This window comes from Prionailurus bengalensis, chromosome A2 (assembly GCF_016509475.1).
Source record: "Prionailurus bengalensis isolate Pbe53 chromosome A2, Fcat_Pben_1.1_paternal_pri, whole genome shotgun sequence".
Lineage (NCBI taxonomy): Eukaryota > Metazoa > Chordata > Mammalia > Carnivora > Felidae > Prionailurus > Prionailurus bengalensis.
Genome location: NC_057348.1, coordinates 118,713,472 through 118,729,937, shown reverse-complemented (window position 1 = coordinate 118,729,937; position 16,466 = coordinate 118,713,472). Strand labels below are relative to the sequence as shown.

General features: G+C 45.4%; 1 protein-coding gene across 2 annotated transcripts in view; it reads left to right on the top strand.

Moving 5' to 3' along the window:
* Window positions 1-13,416, top strand: part of HIBADH (3-hydroxyisobutyrate dehydrogenase) — a 116,593-nt gene extending 103,177 nt beyond the window's left edge. Inside the window, exons 7-8 of one of the 2 annotated variants that reach the window (XM_043589158.1) lie at window positions 2,664-2,820; window positions 13,079-13,416. In XM_043589158.1, the coding sequence (XP_043445093.1) occupies window positions 2,664-2,820; window positions 13,079-13,153 (232 nt within the window). In that variant the 3' untranslated portion in view covers window positions 13,154-13,416. Of the gene's footprint in view, window positions 1-2,663; window positions 2,821-7,506; window positions 8,471-13,078 lie in introns of those variants that run through there. The other variant, XM_043589157.1, reaches the window with a different exon arrangement.
* The last annotated feature ends 3,050 nt before the right edge of the window (window positions 13,417-16,466 follow it).

The window sequence follows — 16,466 nt, the reverse complement described above, 5'->3', positions numbered from 1 at the left end:
TTGTAAAGCCACATGCATGCACGCGCACACTCTCGAACCACGTCCAGTGGCAAGTTATTATGGGGACTGACAGACTGTCATCCTTTTGATGGCTTGAGCTGTATATCTCCTGAACAGCGATGGGGCTCTTATGCAGAAAGTATCATATGTTCCCAGCCAATTTACAGGGAAACAGCAATAACATTTTATCATGGTTGAGAGCCCAGTAGCTGCTTCCTATTAAACTTGCCCTTTCAGATACCTGTCTTGGATTAATTTGTTGATTTCAAATGGAAACTCAGTCTTCTCCAGTGAAGCATGACGTTCTAGGATAGACTCTCTGAATGACAATTACTGTGTATTCTAGCTGGTTTCAGACCATTACAAGCCTTAGGCACAGTGGAAGACAGAGGACTTCAGTAACTGATTTTAATATTATGTCTAATTTTAACTGTCAGTTATATATGTGCCAGTGAAAGAATCCTCAGAAAGATGAAATGCAAAACACTTCTAACTTGCTCTTTTTAATGATACACTTTGCTGTAGGGTGGGGAGTCGGGAGAGGAAAAGTGGTGAGGGAGTAGCCATCTCCTAAAGGGGAGTCAGCACAGCGGGGAAGCATCAGATTTGAAAAGTGAGCACGTAACAACTGCCACCTCGCTTTTTTGCGTGCCCCTCAGGATGCTTCTAAATAGTAATATGTTCACCAAACAGGGTTCCATAAATCAGTGCCAGTATTTTTCCTTGAACACTCAAGAAAAATGAAATGTAGGGTTTTACAAAGGATAATAAGCTTTGCCCGCCATTTTGGTGAGTACTGTACATAGAGCACGAACCGCTTTAGCAGTAAAGGCTGTTGTGAGGTTCTCTTGAGTATAACCAGGTAGGTTATAAAGAGAACAGTAACTCTGCTGCTTTAAATGTGATGAACCATTGTAAAAGAAAAATCTAAATTCAGAAGCCCTTGAATTATATTTCAAATGGAAGGGAAGAGCGATATTTGGGGGTCTTAAAAATATTCCCTACTCATGGAGTACATTAGACATAGACATTCTTGAACCTTTGTGCTTAGGGAATATATTTGCAGTTATAGCAGATTAATTGTTAATGTGTGATTTTTACTTTTCATAGTATGTACATTGGCTTTCTCTTTCCCAAGTCATCTGCTCTAACAGCATACTGATAGCCTCTTATTATTTAAAAGTGGAAAGAAAGCATCAGTACTAAACTACACCCGTAACAAACTTGGAATTTTGTAAAGGAATGAATGAAACTGTTGGATTTCTTTCGGGCAGTCTACCATTGAACGGAATGTATGACAGCCGATTAGAGTGAATCTTCTCTGTCTGTTATAATCCTTAAGAAGACTCCCCATTGTAACATGGGCCACCACTTGATTTCACACATGTGGCATGCCATATATATTCCTCGCACCACAGCTACTTCTTGAAAACCTGATTACGTAACAGTTGTATTATGTGCTATGTCCAGACATACGCTGGCTGTCAGCCTTCGCCCCCTACCCCAGTACTGGAAAAATGTGTACTGGGTCATGATACTCACATTGGGAAATAAACAGACATAGGTTTCAAACACAGAGGAAACAAGAGCTTAAGCAAGGCAAAATGCGTAATTTGTTTCACACTGATACGTGTCTCTTTTCAGTTGTTTTTTTTTTTTTTTTCTTCTCTGGAAGAGATTGGTTCTAAGGAAACGCAGAAAGCTTTTATGACAATTATTTTATAATGTCTCTTTGTATGAAAGAAACGAGTCAATTGCTGGGTAGAAAGTTTTATTTGAAACTTGGTTCAGTGCAACTTAGCCAAACTGTGCTTCCCAAACTGCATTCAGATTCTCAGAATCAAAATAATATAGCATTTTGATTCTATTTTTTTTCTGGGTCCACACTGCACAGCCGTTGATGCCCTCAGCTCAGTGATAGAACAAATGATGTTTCCGCTTGGGCAAGCTTTGTTTTATCAGGATCAGTAACCTTATCAGCAGTTGACCCAGAACTATAATGCATGTCTCTGAATAGATAGCATATGTCACAGCTCTGTGCAGACTTGCTTCATAAGCAAGACCGTCTAATGAAGATTTAATAAATAAGGAAAAGTTTGCAGCAAGAAATGTCTTCTTTTATAATGATAACTTCTCTTAAGCTCGTTTTACTGCTCGTGGCTCATCTCTTGTATTCATTCTCATAAAAGCTAAAAGAATAAACATACATATAAATGCATCCACACGGACTTCCATGATGCATGGTTTATCTGTCAGTATTTCTTTCTGAAATATATCATTTGTGAATAAAGGATGTAGAATTCAGGTTATCGTATTGGTTTAAGGTTCTTATGTGACACATAAATGCAACGATATCCAAAAGACTAGAAAACCCATGTGTGTGATAAACCAACAACTACACAATTATGTGTTATTTCTTAAAAGTAGGGTATAGCACAGGGGATTTTCTCCCACTGCAGAATGTCCTGGCTCAGAAGTGTTTAATCACGAGCTTTTAATACCCTGTAATTTAAGACTGGGTTCTTTGCCCTCATCAATCTGCTTTGATTTTTGAAGACATACAATAAATGGAGAAGGAAGATAGAGCATCCTCATACGTAAATAAGTCACGCATGACTTGTACATTTTGACATTTAACACTGCTTTTCTTTGACCTTTGACAGGTTAGGGCTTGACCCAAAACTATTGGCTAAAATCCTAAACATGAGCTCAGGACGGTGTTGGTCAAGTGACACTTACAATCCCGTACCCGGGGTGATGGATGGAGTGCCGTCGGCTAATAACTATCAGGGTGGATTTGGAGCAACACTCATGGCCAAGGTATGGTAAATGCAGAGACTCCCTCCCCAAGACAGAGGGGAACAGATGTTTAATGGCCTAATCCCCCACTCCCCTTTAACAAAGCATATGTCTACCCTAGATGGCAAGATTACTAAAATAGCGATTCACTTACTCATTGGAAGTGAGTTAAAACTTAGCTTAGATAAAAATCCTTATTTTGTTCGTTTATATTCCTGCCCTTTCAGATGAGAAGAATAGGCTGGGAGTTTTATTTTGTGCTTGGGTTTGTTTGTACTATGAGATGGGCAAGATTTTGTTCTTCATAGAAATTTTCATTATTTTACCAAGTCCTTAGAATGGAAGGAGTAAGAATTTTCTGGATAATACATTGACATTGGGTACACCTATCACAGAAGAAGAGAATATCTTTCTCACGATACTAGATTTCTAAATACGCCTTCCCGCTTTAAGAGTACGTACGTACTTATGCGCAAAGTCATCTGAAAAGCAAATTGTTGGCCTCCTCCTATTTGTGATCTCAACTTTAGAAAATACTGTTAAGAGGAACAGACTTTGAGCTATTTCCCATCCCACTCTGCCCCCATAGTTGACTTTTTTCCTGATTACAAAAGTAATAAAAACATACACCTGGACACCATACTCGGTTTACTTTCCTTCATTCCCCATGGCGTTCTGTCCATTCTACTTCTTGACTGTGCCTTGAATCCATGCATTTCCCTTCTCTGCCACCACCAGTACCTTGGCTGAGCCTCCCCTGGATCATACCAAATCAGTCCTTAACTGGTGTCCTATCCTTTCATAATCCTCTCTGGTTCATTTTCTACCCCGGGGGAGGGAGCGGGCTTCTGGACACGTAGAAACCGGAGTGTGCCATTTCCCCTACTAAGTCTCTTTCACCGGTTCCTGTTACTTGTAGTTGAAAGTCTATCTCTGCAGGGGCGCCTGGGTGGCGCAGTCGGTTAAGCGTCCGACTTCAGCCGGGTCACGATCTCGCGGCCCGTGAGTTCGAGCCCCGCGTCGGGCTCTGGGCTGATGGCTCAGAGCCTGGAGCCTATTTCCGATTCTGTGTCTCCCTCTCTCTCTGCCCCTCCCCCGTTCATGCTCTGTCTCTCTCTGCCCAAAAATAAATAAATGTTGAAAAGAATAAATAAATAAAGTCTATCTCTGCAAGTTGTCTCACGAAGCCCTCCATGATTTGGCCTTGGCTCGTCCCACCAGCTCGTTTCAGCCTTCCCAGCTCATCTTTTGCTTCCACCATAGTGAACTCCTTTCTGCCCGTTGTTGTCTCTCTTTTTTATTTATTTATTTATTTATTTATTTATTTATTTATTTATTTATTTATTTTTGAGACAGAGAGAGACAGAGCATGAGCAGGGGAGGGGCAGAGAGAGGGAGAGACACAGAATCTGAAGAGGGCTCCAGGCTCTGAGTTATCAGCACAGAGCCCGACGCGAGGCTCGAACTCACGGAGCGTGAGATCATGACCTGAGCTGAAGTCAGACGCTCAACCGACTGAGCCACCCAGGCGCCCCTCGTTGTCTCTTACTTGCAAACCTCCACGCACACTATTCCCTCTGCCTGCGTCGTCTGTCCTTGCCTCCCGCCGCCCCCCTCCATCCCAGCTTCCGGCACAGTACCTGGCATATTGCCAGCACACGTTAAATATTTATTGGATAAAGCAGTGTTTGAAACTACATTTCTTATTTTGCAGTTTGATTTCTCCTCATGTTTCGTTTAAGAAAATATTTATTTTTATGCGAATCCGTATCCTGTATTTAGGTTTGCATATAATTTAGGATTTTGCAATTGTGCTGTGTGGCTGTTGCTAGAAACAGGAAGTAGCTCCTTAAGTGTATTGTTTTCATCGAAGCCGCAGGTGATTTATTAGGGCACACGGAAACATGAAAGAATCACATTTATGCTCAGTTTCCATTCTGTGTCTGTGTGAAGTGGGTTGTGAGCTGTTAGCTTATTCGGTTCCACTAATACGGCTAATGGCTCAAACAGAAGAGTGTAATAAGAAGTCGGAGGCTTCTGATCAAAAGGATCAGATGGATTTGTCTTTTTGTAGTGCTGGCTTTGTCTGGGGACTCCGCCCTAGCTGCCCTTCACTCTGTGGTACACCTGTGCTTTAGCCATTTTCTGCAGTGGCCCTGCCCACTGTCAGAGTCCTTCCTTTGACAGGATTTTCTTGGGACGCCTGGATGGCTCAGTCGGTTGAGCATCCAACTTCGGCTCAGGACATGATCTCACGGTTGGTGAGTTCAAGCCCCGTGTCAGGCCCTGCACTCAAAGTGGGATTGGGATTCTCTCTCTCACCTCTCTGTCCGCCCCTCCCTCCGCTCGTGCTTTTTCTCTCTCTCTCACTCTCTCAAAATTAAATAAGTGAACTTCAAAAATAGATCAAATGATTTTCTTGATCATGAATCACAGTGTTTTCAACTAACAGTGTGAGACAGTGCAGGAGTCAAACATATGGGTGTTACCGGTGTCCTTCCCTCAGTGAAATGCAGTCGTGGTCTCCCTTACAAAGAGGAAGACTTCTTAATTTTGCTTGGAATGAGAGTACTTAGAAAGGAACTTAAAAAAATCTTTCATCACCTCAGATTGCTGTTAACAAAAACACACCATAGCTAATTAGGTTTGTGTAGAGAAACTGATGGAGATTAAAGAACTCCCCATCGATGCAGCGTTGATTAAAGCAGTCTTAGCATTGTGATTCTGCTTGGACAGATCAAGGCTTAGCTGCTAAGAGAGGTTTTGTTCAATTGCCATTAAATTTTATTGTGCTAGGGGATGTCATCGAAGTAGAGGCTTGTGCATTTGTTTCTAGGTCTTGACATCATAAAATTCTAATATGTTGTGTGTATATAATCAGAACATAGTCAATAGGAAAACTAGATCATTCTTCTGAGCTCTCCAACCTAGATGTCTACTTGTGATGGCCGCTACAGAACAGCATATGGAAAATCACGATGATTCTTGGTACTCCCTCAGTGTACCCATTTCCTCATAAAACATAACAGCTTGGTCCTCCGTTAACTCGTTGAACCTTATTGCCATTGTTGTGTTATTTTTTTCCTGAACTACCCACTTAGCTCATGGATTCATAAATATTTTATTTGATGAATGATGTGGAAAATCTATTTATTTTAAATTATACATTATCAGCTTCAAGGGATGCCTTCTTTTTCTAACATTTCAAGATACAAAAGCCTCTCAGGTTTTCGGAGACTAAGCACCGTTCGTTTTTTTAGAATGTCCACCCTTTAAGGTAGTGGCCACCAAAGCAATTTCACTTTCTGATTTTTGGTTTGGACAGATTTTATTTGGGTGTGTAGTTGCCCCTTTGAAAAACTCTAGACCTTTCTTCTCGATAGTACTGTGTTCTCTTTAGTATGTTATGTTAACTCTGAGTTCTTCTGTTCTAGTTTGTGTTCCAATTAACTAGGTTAAAAGTTAAATGCAGTCTATGTAGATTTTCTCTCTGTCATTTGAAAATAAATATATCTTGCAGATTTGCTGCAAAATGATGTCAACCAGAGAGGTTTGTCTGGGTATCAACAATAGTGTAGCTGTATGTTTGTTAACTGTGCAGGACACAATTCAGCTTGCTTTCTATTTTTAGAAAACTATAGAAGAATTTAAGGTTAAGCAGATTTTTCAGATCTGTTGTCTACATGTGGAAATTATACAGATAAGCACAAAATAATGTTTGCAGTTATACCATCATACATATTTAAGAGGCTGGAGATTTAAACGTTTTCTGAAGCTCTCAGGATGAAGCATTAGCTCGCCAAGATGTTAAAGGGTTGTCATGAGGGTGGATGTCCCATTGCACTTACAATAAAACCCACACTCCTTCCTAAACATACTAAAGCTTCCGTGTTTTACGTGTGCCCGTGCCCGGCTCATTTCTCTCCCTAGCCCCCTTGCTTACTCTCATTCAACCTCACTGGCCTGCTTGCTGTTTCTCGAATATTCAAGCCGTGTCCCAGCACCTTGCGGTTCCATCTGCCTGCGTCTCTGTTCCCCCAGCTCTCCAAAGAACCCACTGCTCTCTGACATTCAGATCATAGGTCAAGTGTCTTCACCTCAGAGAAGCCTTCCCTAAACATCTCCCCTATCAGAACTCCTTCCTTCCACTCCACCCTTGCTGTCCACCACTTCCCAGCCCCTTCCCCTGCTTTATTTTTCTTCATAGTCCTTGTCCCTATCTGAAATTGTAGTATTTGTTGTCTGTCTTCCCCGAGCGTCACAAGAACAGTGCCTCGGTTTCATCATGCCTGTGCCACTGGCGCTTGGGACAGTGCTAAATACTTGTTGAATAAAGAGATTGCATGGATATTCGGTGATTCCATGATGGGGGGCTTGTCTTAGGCTTACAGGCTTCTGCAGATTTGAAAAAGCATTTCCCTGTGTGATCTCATTTATCTAGTAACCCTTGTCCACAGTCAAAACAGACAGGTCTGGGTGGAGGAGTGGGGAGGAGACTCAGAAATTAAGGTTTCTGTCCAGAGTAGTTTTGCCCTACGCGAAAGTACTCACAAAAATATATATAACCCGCCACAGTGTTTGTAAGTATCTTATTTTTTTCAGACTTCGTTCCTCCTGCTTTGAAAGCAAAGCATTAGGAGCCACATTTGCAAAGTGAGCCCTCGCTACCAGTCTCAATGTGTTCCTTCCTGCCCTTGTTTGATTTAGGATCTGGGGCTGGCCCAAGACTCCGCCACCAACACAAAGAGCCCGATCCTTCTGGGCAGCCTAGCCCATCAGATCTACAGGATGATGTGTGCAAAGGGTTACTCAAAGAAAGACTTCTCGTCCGTCTTCCAGTTTCTCCGAGAAGAGGAGACCTTCTGAGTTTGCCCTTTGGCCGTGGACACTGTTGGAAACCGACCTCCACCTTGGAGCCTCCTTATAGCTCACTCCACAAGTAAATGGGCTTAATCAAAGGTCACCTGTCTGCTTTTGACTGTCTAGGTCCCAGTAAACCTTAGGATTTTTCACCCATTTTTAACTGCTTATTTTTTTTTTTATCTCTTTAGCAAACCTGTGTTCTCTCCATTTTTTGTTTTTCCCTGTAAGCCACTGATGGTCTCTGCTAAGTAGCTGATTGACCTTTTTCAAAAGTTTGACTCCTGAGCATCTTCAACGAAATCGTGGCATACTTCAATCAGGATAGTATTTATTCCACTTTACAAATAAAACCAAATATTGTCACTTTACAAATGAAACCTATCTTAAAGAAATTGGTGTGGGGAAAGGAGTTAGAAAAAGGGGAAGCATAGTGAATTATTACCTGTGTCCCTCGGGAAGTTTGTCCTGTTAGCCAAGTGGTGGTATTCTTGGGTTGCTGAGGTTACTGATTTCTTTTCCAGGGAGTCGGTAAAGCTGACGGAACTCCCTGCTGCATGTTTATAAGTTGGACTCTGTTACATTATCTTACTGTGTATCCTTCTTGTTACAACTCCCAATACTCAGCAAACTTGTTTTTTATATTTTTGCTTCCTTTTACATTCTTACGACATATTTTTTTGACTTCAAAAGAATGACATCTTTAGAACTGTTTCAGAGCCAATGATGATATTTGCTTTAGATAACTATTACATTATTCTAAATATAACCACATTATTTTGAAATCAAATAAATTTCTATGCTGATAATACTTTCTTGGAGTTTTCGTGTCTCCGCAGCCATTTGGCGAGCAATTAAATGATCTGACAGACTGGTGTTCCAGACTGATGGGGGGGGGAACGGGTGGGAAGAAGAGGAAGGGAGGGGAGGTCAAAAGGAACCGAGTCTGAATTGGCCAGTGGCAAGCCGGCTTCCTGCTGTTCATCTGAATCCTTAACGGGCGTTCATTGGAAAGTTTTCGGTTGTGGGCGCCATCGCAATTCAGCCTGCGCAAAATGGAATATGCCACCGTGTGGCCTGTCCCCACCACAGCGCCTAGAAGTCTTCCTGGTGATAGACCTCGGTGCCAAACCTGGCGGAACTACAACTACTTCCCTCGGTTTCCTGGTGATAAAACATCCCAGGCACTATTAGAAGTGCTGGGGCTACGGTGACGAACAGAATAGACAAAGTCTTGCCCTTGTAGACTATAGATCCTGGTGTCGTGTGTGTGTGTGTGTGTGTGTGTGAGGGGATGTGACAGACAAAAAATAAATGTTTACTGCATACGTCAGGTAATAATAAGGAAAAAAAAGCAGCACGAGGGGGATGGATGGGAGGTGCCCAGGGGTATTTTGTTATGGTGGTCAGGTTGGCATCTGAGCAGAGAGAAGGAAGTGAGGGAACACGCCATGCAGATACCTGAGAAAAGAACATCCCGGGAACAGGGAGCAGAAAGTACAAACGCTAGGTATGAGGAAACACAAGGAGGCTGTAAGTGAAGCCCCAAGATGAGGGGGGCCAGATCTTGTAGGGCCCTGTTAGGACACTGGCTCTTATCCTAAGTGGGATTGGTTGTGTATCAGTTAGCCAGAGTGGAAGCTGACCGATGATACGTTGCCACCTCAACATTCAGCGGCTCAAAATAACAAGTGTTTATTATTTTTCAAGATTCTCCAGGTCAGTTATATTATTCTTCTCCCCTGGGCCGGCTCCTCTGGAGCTGGAGGGTCTAGTTTGGCCTCACTCAGCTGGGACAGCTGGCACGGTTGGGGCTTCTCTCCACAGGGTCCAGGAGGCGAATCTGAGCTTCTTCACGTGGCGGCGGAAGGGCTCTCAGCGGCAACGCAGGACAAGACCAACGAGCAGACACTTGGCTGGGTTCTGCTTGCTTCGTGGCTGTACTGCCCCCTTGGCCGAAGCAAGTCACATAGCCCAGCCCAGAGCCCGTGTTGGAGGGGATGACATAAGAGAGTGGACGCCAAGGCATTACGGTGGCCATTTTGCAAATATCCTGTCACGGGCAGCCCATTAGGGATTTTGTTAAGAGGGTCGATGTGGTCTGACCTAGCCTTTAAAGGGATCGCTGTGGCCGCTGTGTGGAGAATAGAATGTAGGGCGAGGCTGGAAGCAAGGAGACCAGTTAGGAGGGGATGGTAATAATCCAGATGGGAAGCAGTGAGGGCTGGGACCAGGATGTTAATGAAGAGGTTTCTGTCTCCTCGGGCAAGAAATGGTCAGATTGGAACATAAAGACAGATGCACTAACTAATGGATTGGGTGAAAGAGAAAGGGAGGAGTCAGGGACGATTCCAAGGTTGGTGGGGAAAGTGGAGGGCAGGGGCGCCTGGGTGGCGCAGTCGGTTAAGTGTCCGACTTCAGCCAGGTCACGATCTCTCGGTCTGGGAGTTCGAGCCCCGCGTCAGGCTCTGGGCTGATGGCTCAGAGCCTGGAGCCTGTTTCCGATTCTGTGTCTCCCTCTCTCTCTCTGCCCCTCCCCCATTCATGCTCTGTCTCTCTCTGTCCCAAAAATAAATAAACGTTGAAAAAAAAAAATTAAAAAAAAAAAAAAGAAAGTGGAGGGCAGGCTTACCATTTACTCTGGGGGAGATGTGGGAAGTTTAGGAGGAGAAAACTCCTAGGTGGCCTGGAAGCCACCCAGGGGGAGGAAAGGCAAAGGTCCAAGACCACACCCTGTGTTACTCTCACTTTCAGTGGCTGGGAAAAAGAGCCAGCAAATGAGATGAGGGGTAACGGTAAGGGGAGAAGACGGTGGGAGCCAAATGCAGATTGTGTCGGAAGGAAGAATGATTGTTTGTATCAAAAGCTACTGAGAAGCTGAGTAGCAAATGTGAGAGCTGAGAATTAGTGATTTGCCTTGGCAAAATAAGTGCCTCTGACGGGTGTTCTGGGGCACGTGGGAAATGACATTGGACACGAGGGAATGGGAAGAGAAATGGGAAACGTTGAGTAGAGACAGCTCTCAAGACGTTTTGCTGTTAAGAGGAAAAAACATGGGATAGATACTGGCAGGGATGTGGGGTCAAGGGAAAATTTGTTGGTGTGTCTTTAAGATTGGAGATACTATGGGATCATGCTGATGGAAGTGGAATGGTCCAGTAAAGGAGAAGGAGTGGTGCATGGAAGAAAGGATGCTCGCCAAGGGCTATCGTTTATGTATGCGTGTTTATTTTTGAGAGAGAGAGAGTGTGAGTGAGTGGGGGAGGGGCAGAGAGAGAGGGAGACGCAGAATCCGAAGCAGGTTCCGGGCTCTGGGCTGTCAGCACAGAGCCCGACGCGGGGCTCGAACTCACCAACCGCGAGACCATGACTTGAGCCGAAGTCGGACACTCAACCGACTGAGCCACCCAGGCGCCCCTGTGTAGTTTCCAGCATAAAATAACATTAGTGCTGGAAAGGATCTTACCCACCTCTCAGCACGTTGCAGTCCCCCTCCTCTGACCATAAGTTTTCTCATCTATAAAGTTGTCATAAACAGGGGCCCCTGGGTGGCTGAGTTAAGCAACCGACCCTCGATTTTGACTCAGGTCATGATCTCATGGTTCATCAGTTGGAGCCCCGGGTTGGGCTCTATGCCGACAGCGCAGACTTTGTTTGGGATTCTCATTCTCTCTCCCGGCCTCTCTCTTTCGCAAAGAAATGTAAAAACAAATCACATTGGCATAAACAACGTAGCTGAATAGTAAATGCTTACTCGGAAACTTGAAAGCAAAAAATCTGAGTCAGGGACAATCCCAAGTGTTGGCGAGCACGTGGAGACGTTAAAACCCTCATACGCGACTGCCGGGACCATACAGTGGCGGAAAAGAGCGTGGCAGTTCCTCGAGAAAGTAAACACAGCGTTTCCGCAGGATAGATACATACACACTCGAGAGGAACGAAGTTAATGCGTCCGCACGGAAACTTGTACACGAATATTCGTAGCGGCATTATTCGTAAGAGCCAAAAAGTAGGAACGGTCCAAATGTCCCCTGACTGATGACTGCGCGAACAGAGTGGCACATCCATGCCGTGGAAGAGTGGCCATCAAAAGGCATGGAGTACTGACCCAGGCCACAACTTGGGTGAACCTCGAAAAGCAACGTGGCAGGTGAAAGACGCAAGACCCCGGGGGCCACAGGCCGTGTGATTCTGCGGAGAATGGCAGACCAGGCAAATCCCCAGACCCAAAGTAGATGAGTGGTTTCCAGGGACTAACGGGGGAGGGGGTAAGTAGGGAGTGGCTGCTGTTCTGCGTGGAGTTGCTTTCTCGGGGTGACGAAAACGTTCTGGAATTAGATAGCCATGGTTGCATGACTTTGTGAGTGTGTTAAAAACCACTGAATCGTACGCTTCTAAATGGTGAGGTTTATGGTGTGTGAATCGCATCTCTAGGCAAAAGAAAAACTAAGGAGAAAAAGTCACGAGTTACAGCCTCTCTTCCCAAGTGGTTCTCGCCTGGGGCAATGTTGCTCTGAGGGGACGTATGGCAATGTCTGGGCGTATGTGTGGTTGTCATGTGGGGGCTGCGGGCGGGCGTATGTCGGGGACACTGCTAAACAGCCCACAGTGCACGGGACAGCCCCCGCAACATATGCCCCAAATGTCCATAATGCAGGGTTTGAGAAACTCTGCTCAGGTGTGTGTTCCATAGGCACCTCAAACTTGGTGTATCGAGACCTAAGCTCCCCCATTCTCCCACCCAGCAGACCTGCTTCTCCTCCGGGTCCCTGTCCCATCCAGGTTCCCAGGAAGCATCCCTGACTCCCCTGTCCCCTCCACCCGCTCTCCACGGTGAGGTCTATCTATACCTCTGGCGCCTACGTCAGGCCCTCATTGGTTCTTGTCTAGGATACTTGAGTATCTTTGCAATTGTTCCTTTTTTTGTTTGTTTTTAACAGCTTTCCTGAGGTATAATTTATATACAATAGAACTCGCTCGTTTTTTGTTTGTTTGTTTGTTTTTTTTAAATTTTTTTTTCAACGTTTATTTATTTTTGGGACAGAGAGCGACAGAGCATGAACGGGGGAGGGGCAGAGAGAGAGGGAGACACAGAATCGGAAACAGGCTCCAGGCTCTGAGCCATCAGCCCAGAGCCCGACGCGGGGCTCGAACTCACGGACCGCGAGATCGTGACCTGGCTGAAGTCGGACGCTTAACCGACTGCGCCACCCAGGCGCCCCAGAACTCGCTCGTTTTAAATGTACAGTTCGATGACTTTCAGTAAGCTTACAGAGTTGGACAGGCATTGCCACAATCCAATTTTAGAACGTTTCTATCACCGCCCCGCCCGCTCTTCTTGTGCCCATGTACTGTCATTGACTGTTCTCACCCCGCACCCTCCAGCCAGAGGCAACTTCTCATCTTTCTGTCTCAATAGATTCCAGCTGTTCCTGGGCCACCCGTTTGGTTCTTCAATTCGTCCTTCACGACACTGCAAGAGAGATCTTTCTAAGACTGAAATCTAGTCCAGTCATCCCCCTGCATGAAATCCTTTAGCCTCGGTTGCAGTCTGAACTCTTCAGCGTGGCATTCGTGGCCCTTCATGCTCTGGCTCCTATTTTACTTCACCAGCATTATTGCCCTTGGCTTTCTTTATGGCATCCCGGGTGTCAAAGGTTGTGAACCACTCGCCATTTTTCAAGCACGACACGTTTCTCACACCCCAGTACCTTTGCACATGCCACTGCCTTCACCAGAAAGGCCCTTCTCCACCCCTAATTGTGTCATATCTTCCCAAAGATATCTTCCATATCTTCCTCATCCACTTCAGGCTGAGTCACTTCCCCTCTGTTTGCATAGCTATTTGACGATATCGCTTGTATCATAGGACTTGCCCTGTTACACTGTCTTTGCCGGTTTGCCTGTCTGTCTTCCATACCAGTCCATGAGCTCTTTGAGGGCACAGAATGTATCATATTCAGCTTTGAGTCCCCGTGTTGAGTTCAACGCCTTGCATCGAGTAAAAGCAGAGTAAATGTGTGGCTGTGTGAATGACTGAGTCGTGGAAGCTATGGCATTGCATTCGTGAACTAACTGCGTAGACATTTTTCTTAAAGATTCTTCCTCAGCAGGAGCACCTGGGTGGCTCGGTCGGTTAAGCGTCTGATTCTTGATTTCGGCTCAGGTCAAGGTCTCATAGTTTGTGAGATGGAGCCCTGAATCAGGCTCTGCGCTGACAGCATGGAGCCCGCTTGGGATTCTCTCTCCCTCTCTCTGTCTCTCTCTGTGCCTCCTCCACCTCTCTAAATAAATAAACTTAAAAAAAATTTTTTTTTTATAAGATTCTTCCTCCGCATGTCAGGTTTGTTTTACTTTGTGTTATCAGTGATGCAGTTTGTTACACATGGTTGCCCAAGATGTCTTTGCAGAATGTGAAACTTTGAAAAAGTTTTCTTAGTCGAAAGATTAGCTTACACTAGGGCGCTTGGGGTGGCTCGGTCAGTTAAGCGTCCGACTTCGGCTCAGGTCATGATCTCACGGTTTGTGAGTTCGAGTCCCGCGTCGGGCTCTGTGCTGACCGCTCAGAGCCCGGAGCCTGCTTCGGATTCTGTGCCTCCCTCTCTCTCTGTTCCTCCTCTGCTCATGCTGTCTCTCTCTCTCTCAAAAACAAATAAATATTAAAAAGAAAAGATTAGCTTACACTGTTTGAAGAAACTTCTGAGGAAAAATACGCACTTTTGGTAGCAATATTTTGTCTTTTGGTTTATGTACCTTTTTTTTTTTTTTGAGAGAGAGAGAGGGCACGAGTAAGCGAGGGTCGGGGGAGGTGAAGAGAGAGAGAAGTGGGGCTCACCTGAAGCGGAGCTTGAGCTTACCCGATGCAGGACTTGAACTCAGGAACCGTGAGATCGTGACCTGAGCTGAAGTCAGATGCTTCACCAAGACGGAGCCACCCAGGCGCCCATCTTTGTCTATGTGCTTTAAACCCCGACTTGCTTGCACGTAAAGCATGCACACCTTCCCCTTCAGGAAGCACAGCAGTTTCAAACGTCATCTTCGATAACATGCTACCTGGACCCTGAGGCGTGCAGTGAATGTCATGACCACACGGGTTGGGCTTATTCAAGGGATTCCGCGAACCGTTAGATGTTTGGGAGAATCTTTTGCTATCCTGTTGACCCGATATCATGACGACGAAGCGTATGCCCAGCCACGGCTGAGTCCAGCTTTAAGTGGACTCCAAGCGGGCCGGGCCTGCTCCTCGGCCACTTTTCTCACTGCGCGAATTTTGATCTTGACTTTTCTTGCAGGCAGTCAGGGATGCGTGCGATCTGTCCACGTCTTGGGGGAGGGGGGGGCGGGCGGCGAGGGGGAGAGGCAAGCCTGAGCAGGGCACGGGGCAGCATTATCCATGCACATCAGTTCTACCCAGGCTGCTGTCAGAAGCCTGCTGCTGCTCGGGAAAACAGCCCGTGTTCCTGCGGGCCTCAGCCTCAGCCTCAGCCTCAGTTAACCGCACCCTCGAGCATTCTTAAACGGCCGGCCGGTGGGGAGTTGTGTGCCCGAGTGGGTTCTTAGCCGTCCTTCAGTTCAGTTGAAGAGGAAGCTTAAGGACATCGTAGGGATTTGTAATGTTCCTTGCAAGACGTCAGGCCCATAAACCAGCGTGTCCATTGCACCCAACGCGTGCGTGGCATCGTCTCTCGTCGGTGGCCAAGGGACGGAAGATGTCACCGTTTGCTGTTTAATGGTGGTCACCATGTAATAATTCAGGAACACGTAAAAGGGATGTAGGCTTCTCCGTTCAGGCTGGAATCAGCCTCTTTGAGCACATGAAAAGGAAAATACAATAAAGCAGACGCATTTTGCAACCAGCCGGCAGGGAGTGCTTCCGGGTGTCTTGGTTACCGGATCTGTCCTGGTTAGGAGACAGGAGACCCGCCCTAGGTCAACACTAACCTGCGCAATATTGTGGGTGGCTTCTCCAAAGTTTGTTTTAGGTCTAAAATTCTGATGCCTCTTAGTTAAGGGTTTAAGAAAATGGGAGGCATGTGCTTCTGACAGTTTTTGGATTCTCTCTGTTTAGGTATTATTTATGGGTCATATAGCCATCTCATCTATTAGGGTTTTTTTTCTTTTCTTTATAGCCGGAATAGATTCAGAGATCAATACATTTTTATTAATGATAGTCCGTCATGCCTGGTAAAGAGACAGCAAGAGAGCTCATCTAGAATGAGCCACTTGAATAAACCTGACACACAAGCTTAGCTACGAGCTGCATTTTGGCAGGCCTCTCTGTGAAATAATGACATTGGCAGAGGGAGAGACGATGGAAACCTTCCTCACAGCCAGACTCATAAAATCAAAGGGCAGGTTTGGGGTGTATTTCCCAACCCTGGCTGTATATGCAAATCCCATGACTTTTTGAGTGTAGCATTTTATCTTCCAAAGGACAAAATTTGGCATTTGCCATAGTCATTAAAAATGATAAATGCCTAAAATGCTTCAGAGTTGCGATTGTTGTAGGTTAGAACAAATATTGCGTCAGTGTCTTCAGAGTCGAAAACTTCTCGCTGATGTTGTCAAGCCAGAAAATTAAAAAAAAAAAAACAAAAAAACAAAAAAAAAACCCTTCGTGATTTTCCTTTCAGATCATGTGAAATTGGGCATAATTGTTACCAGTACTGCTTATAAAAAGGAACGGTCTGGGCCTTTTGGAAGTGAATTATTCTTCCTGCCACCATTAAGAGATAGCCTTGTGCCCCGAAAGAGTTAATCCACTTCCAGACGGAGCTTTTCAGCCCCTCGAAGCAGAGTTCAGATGA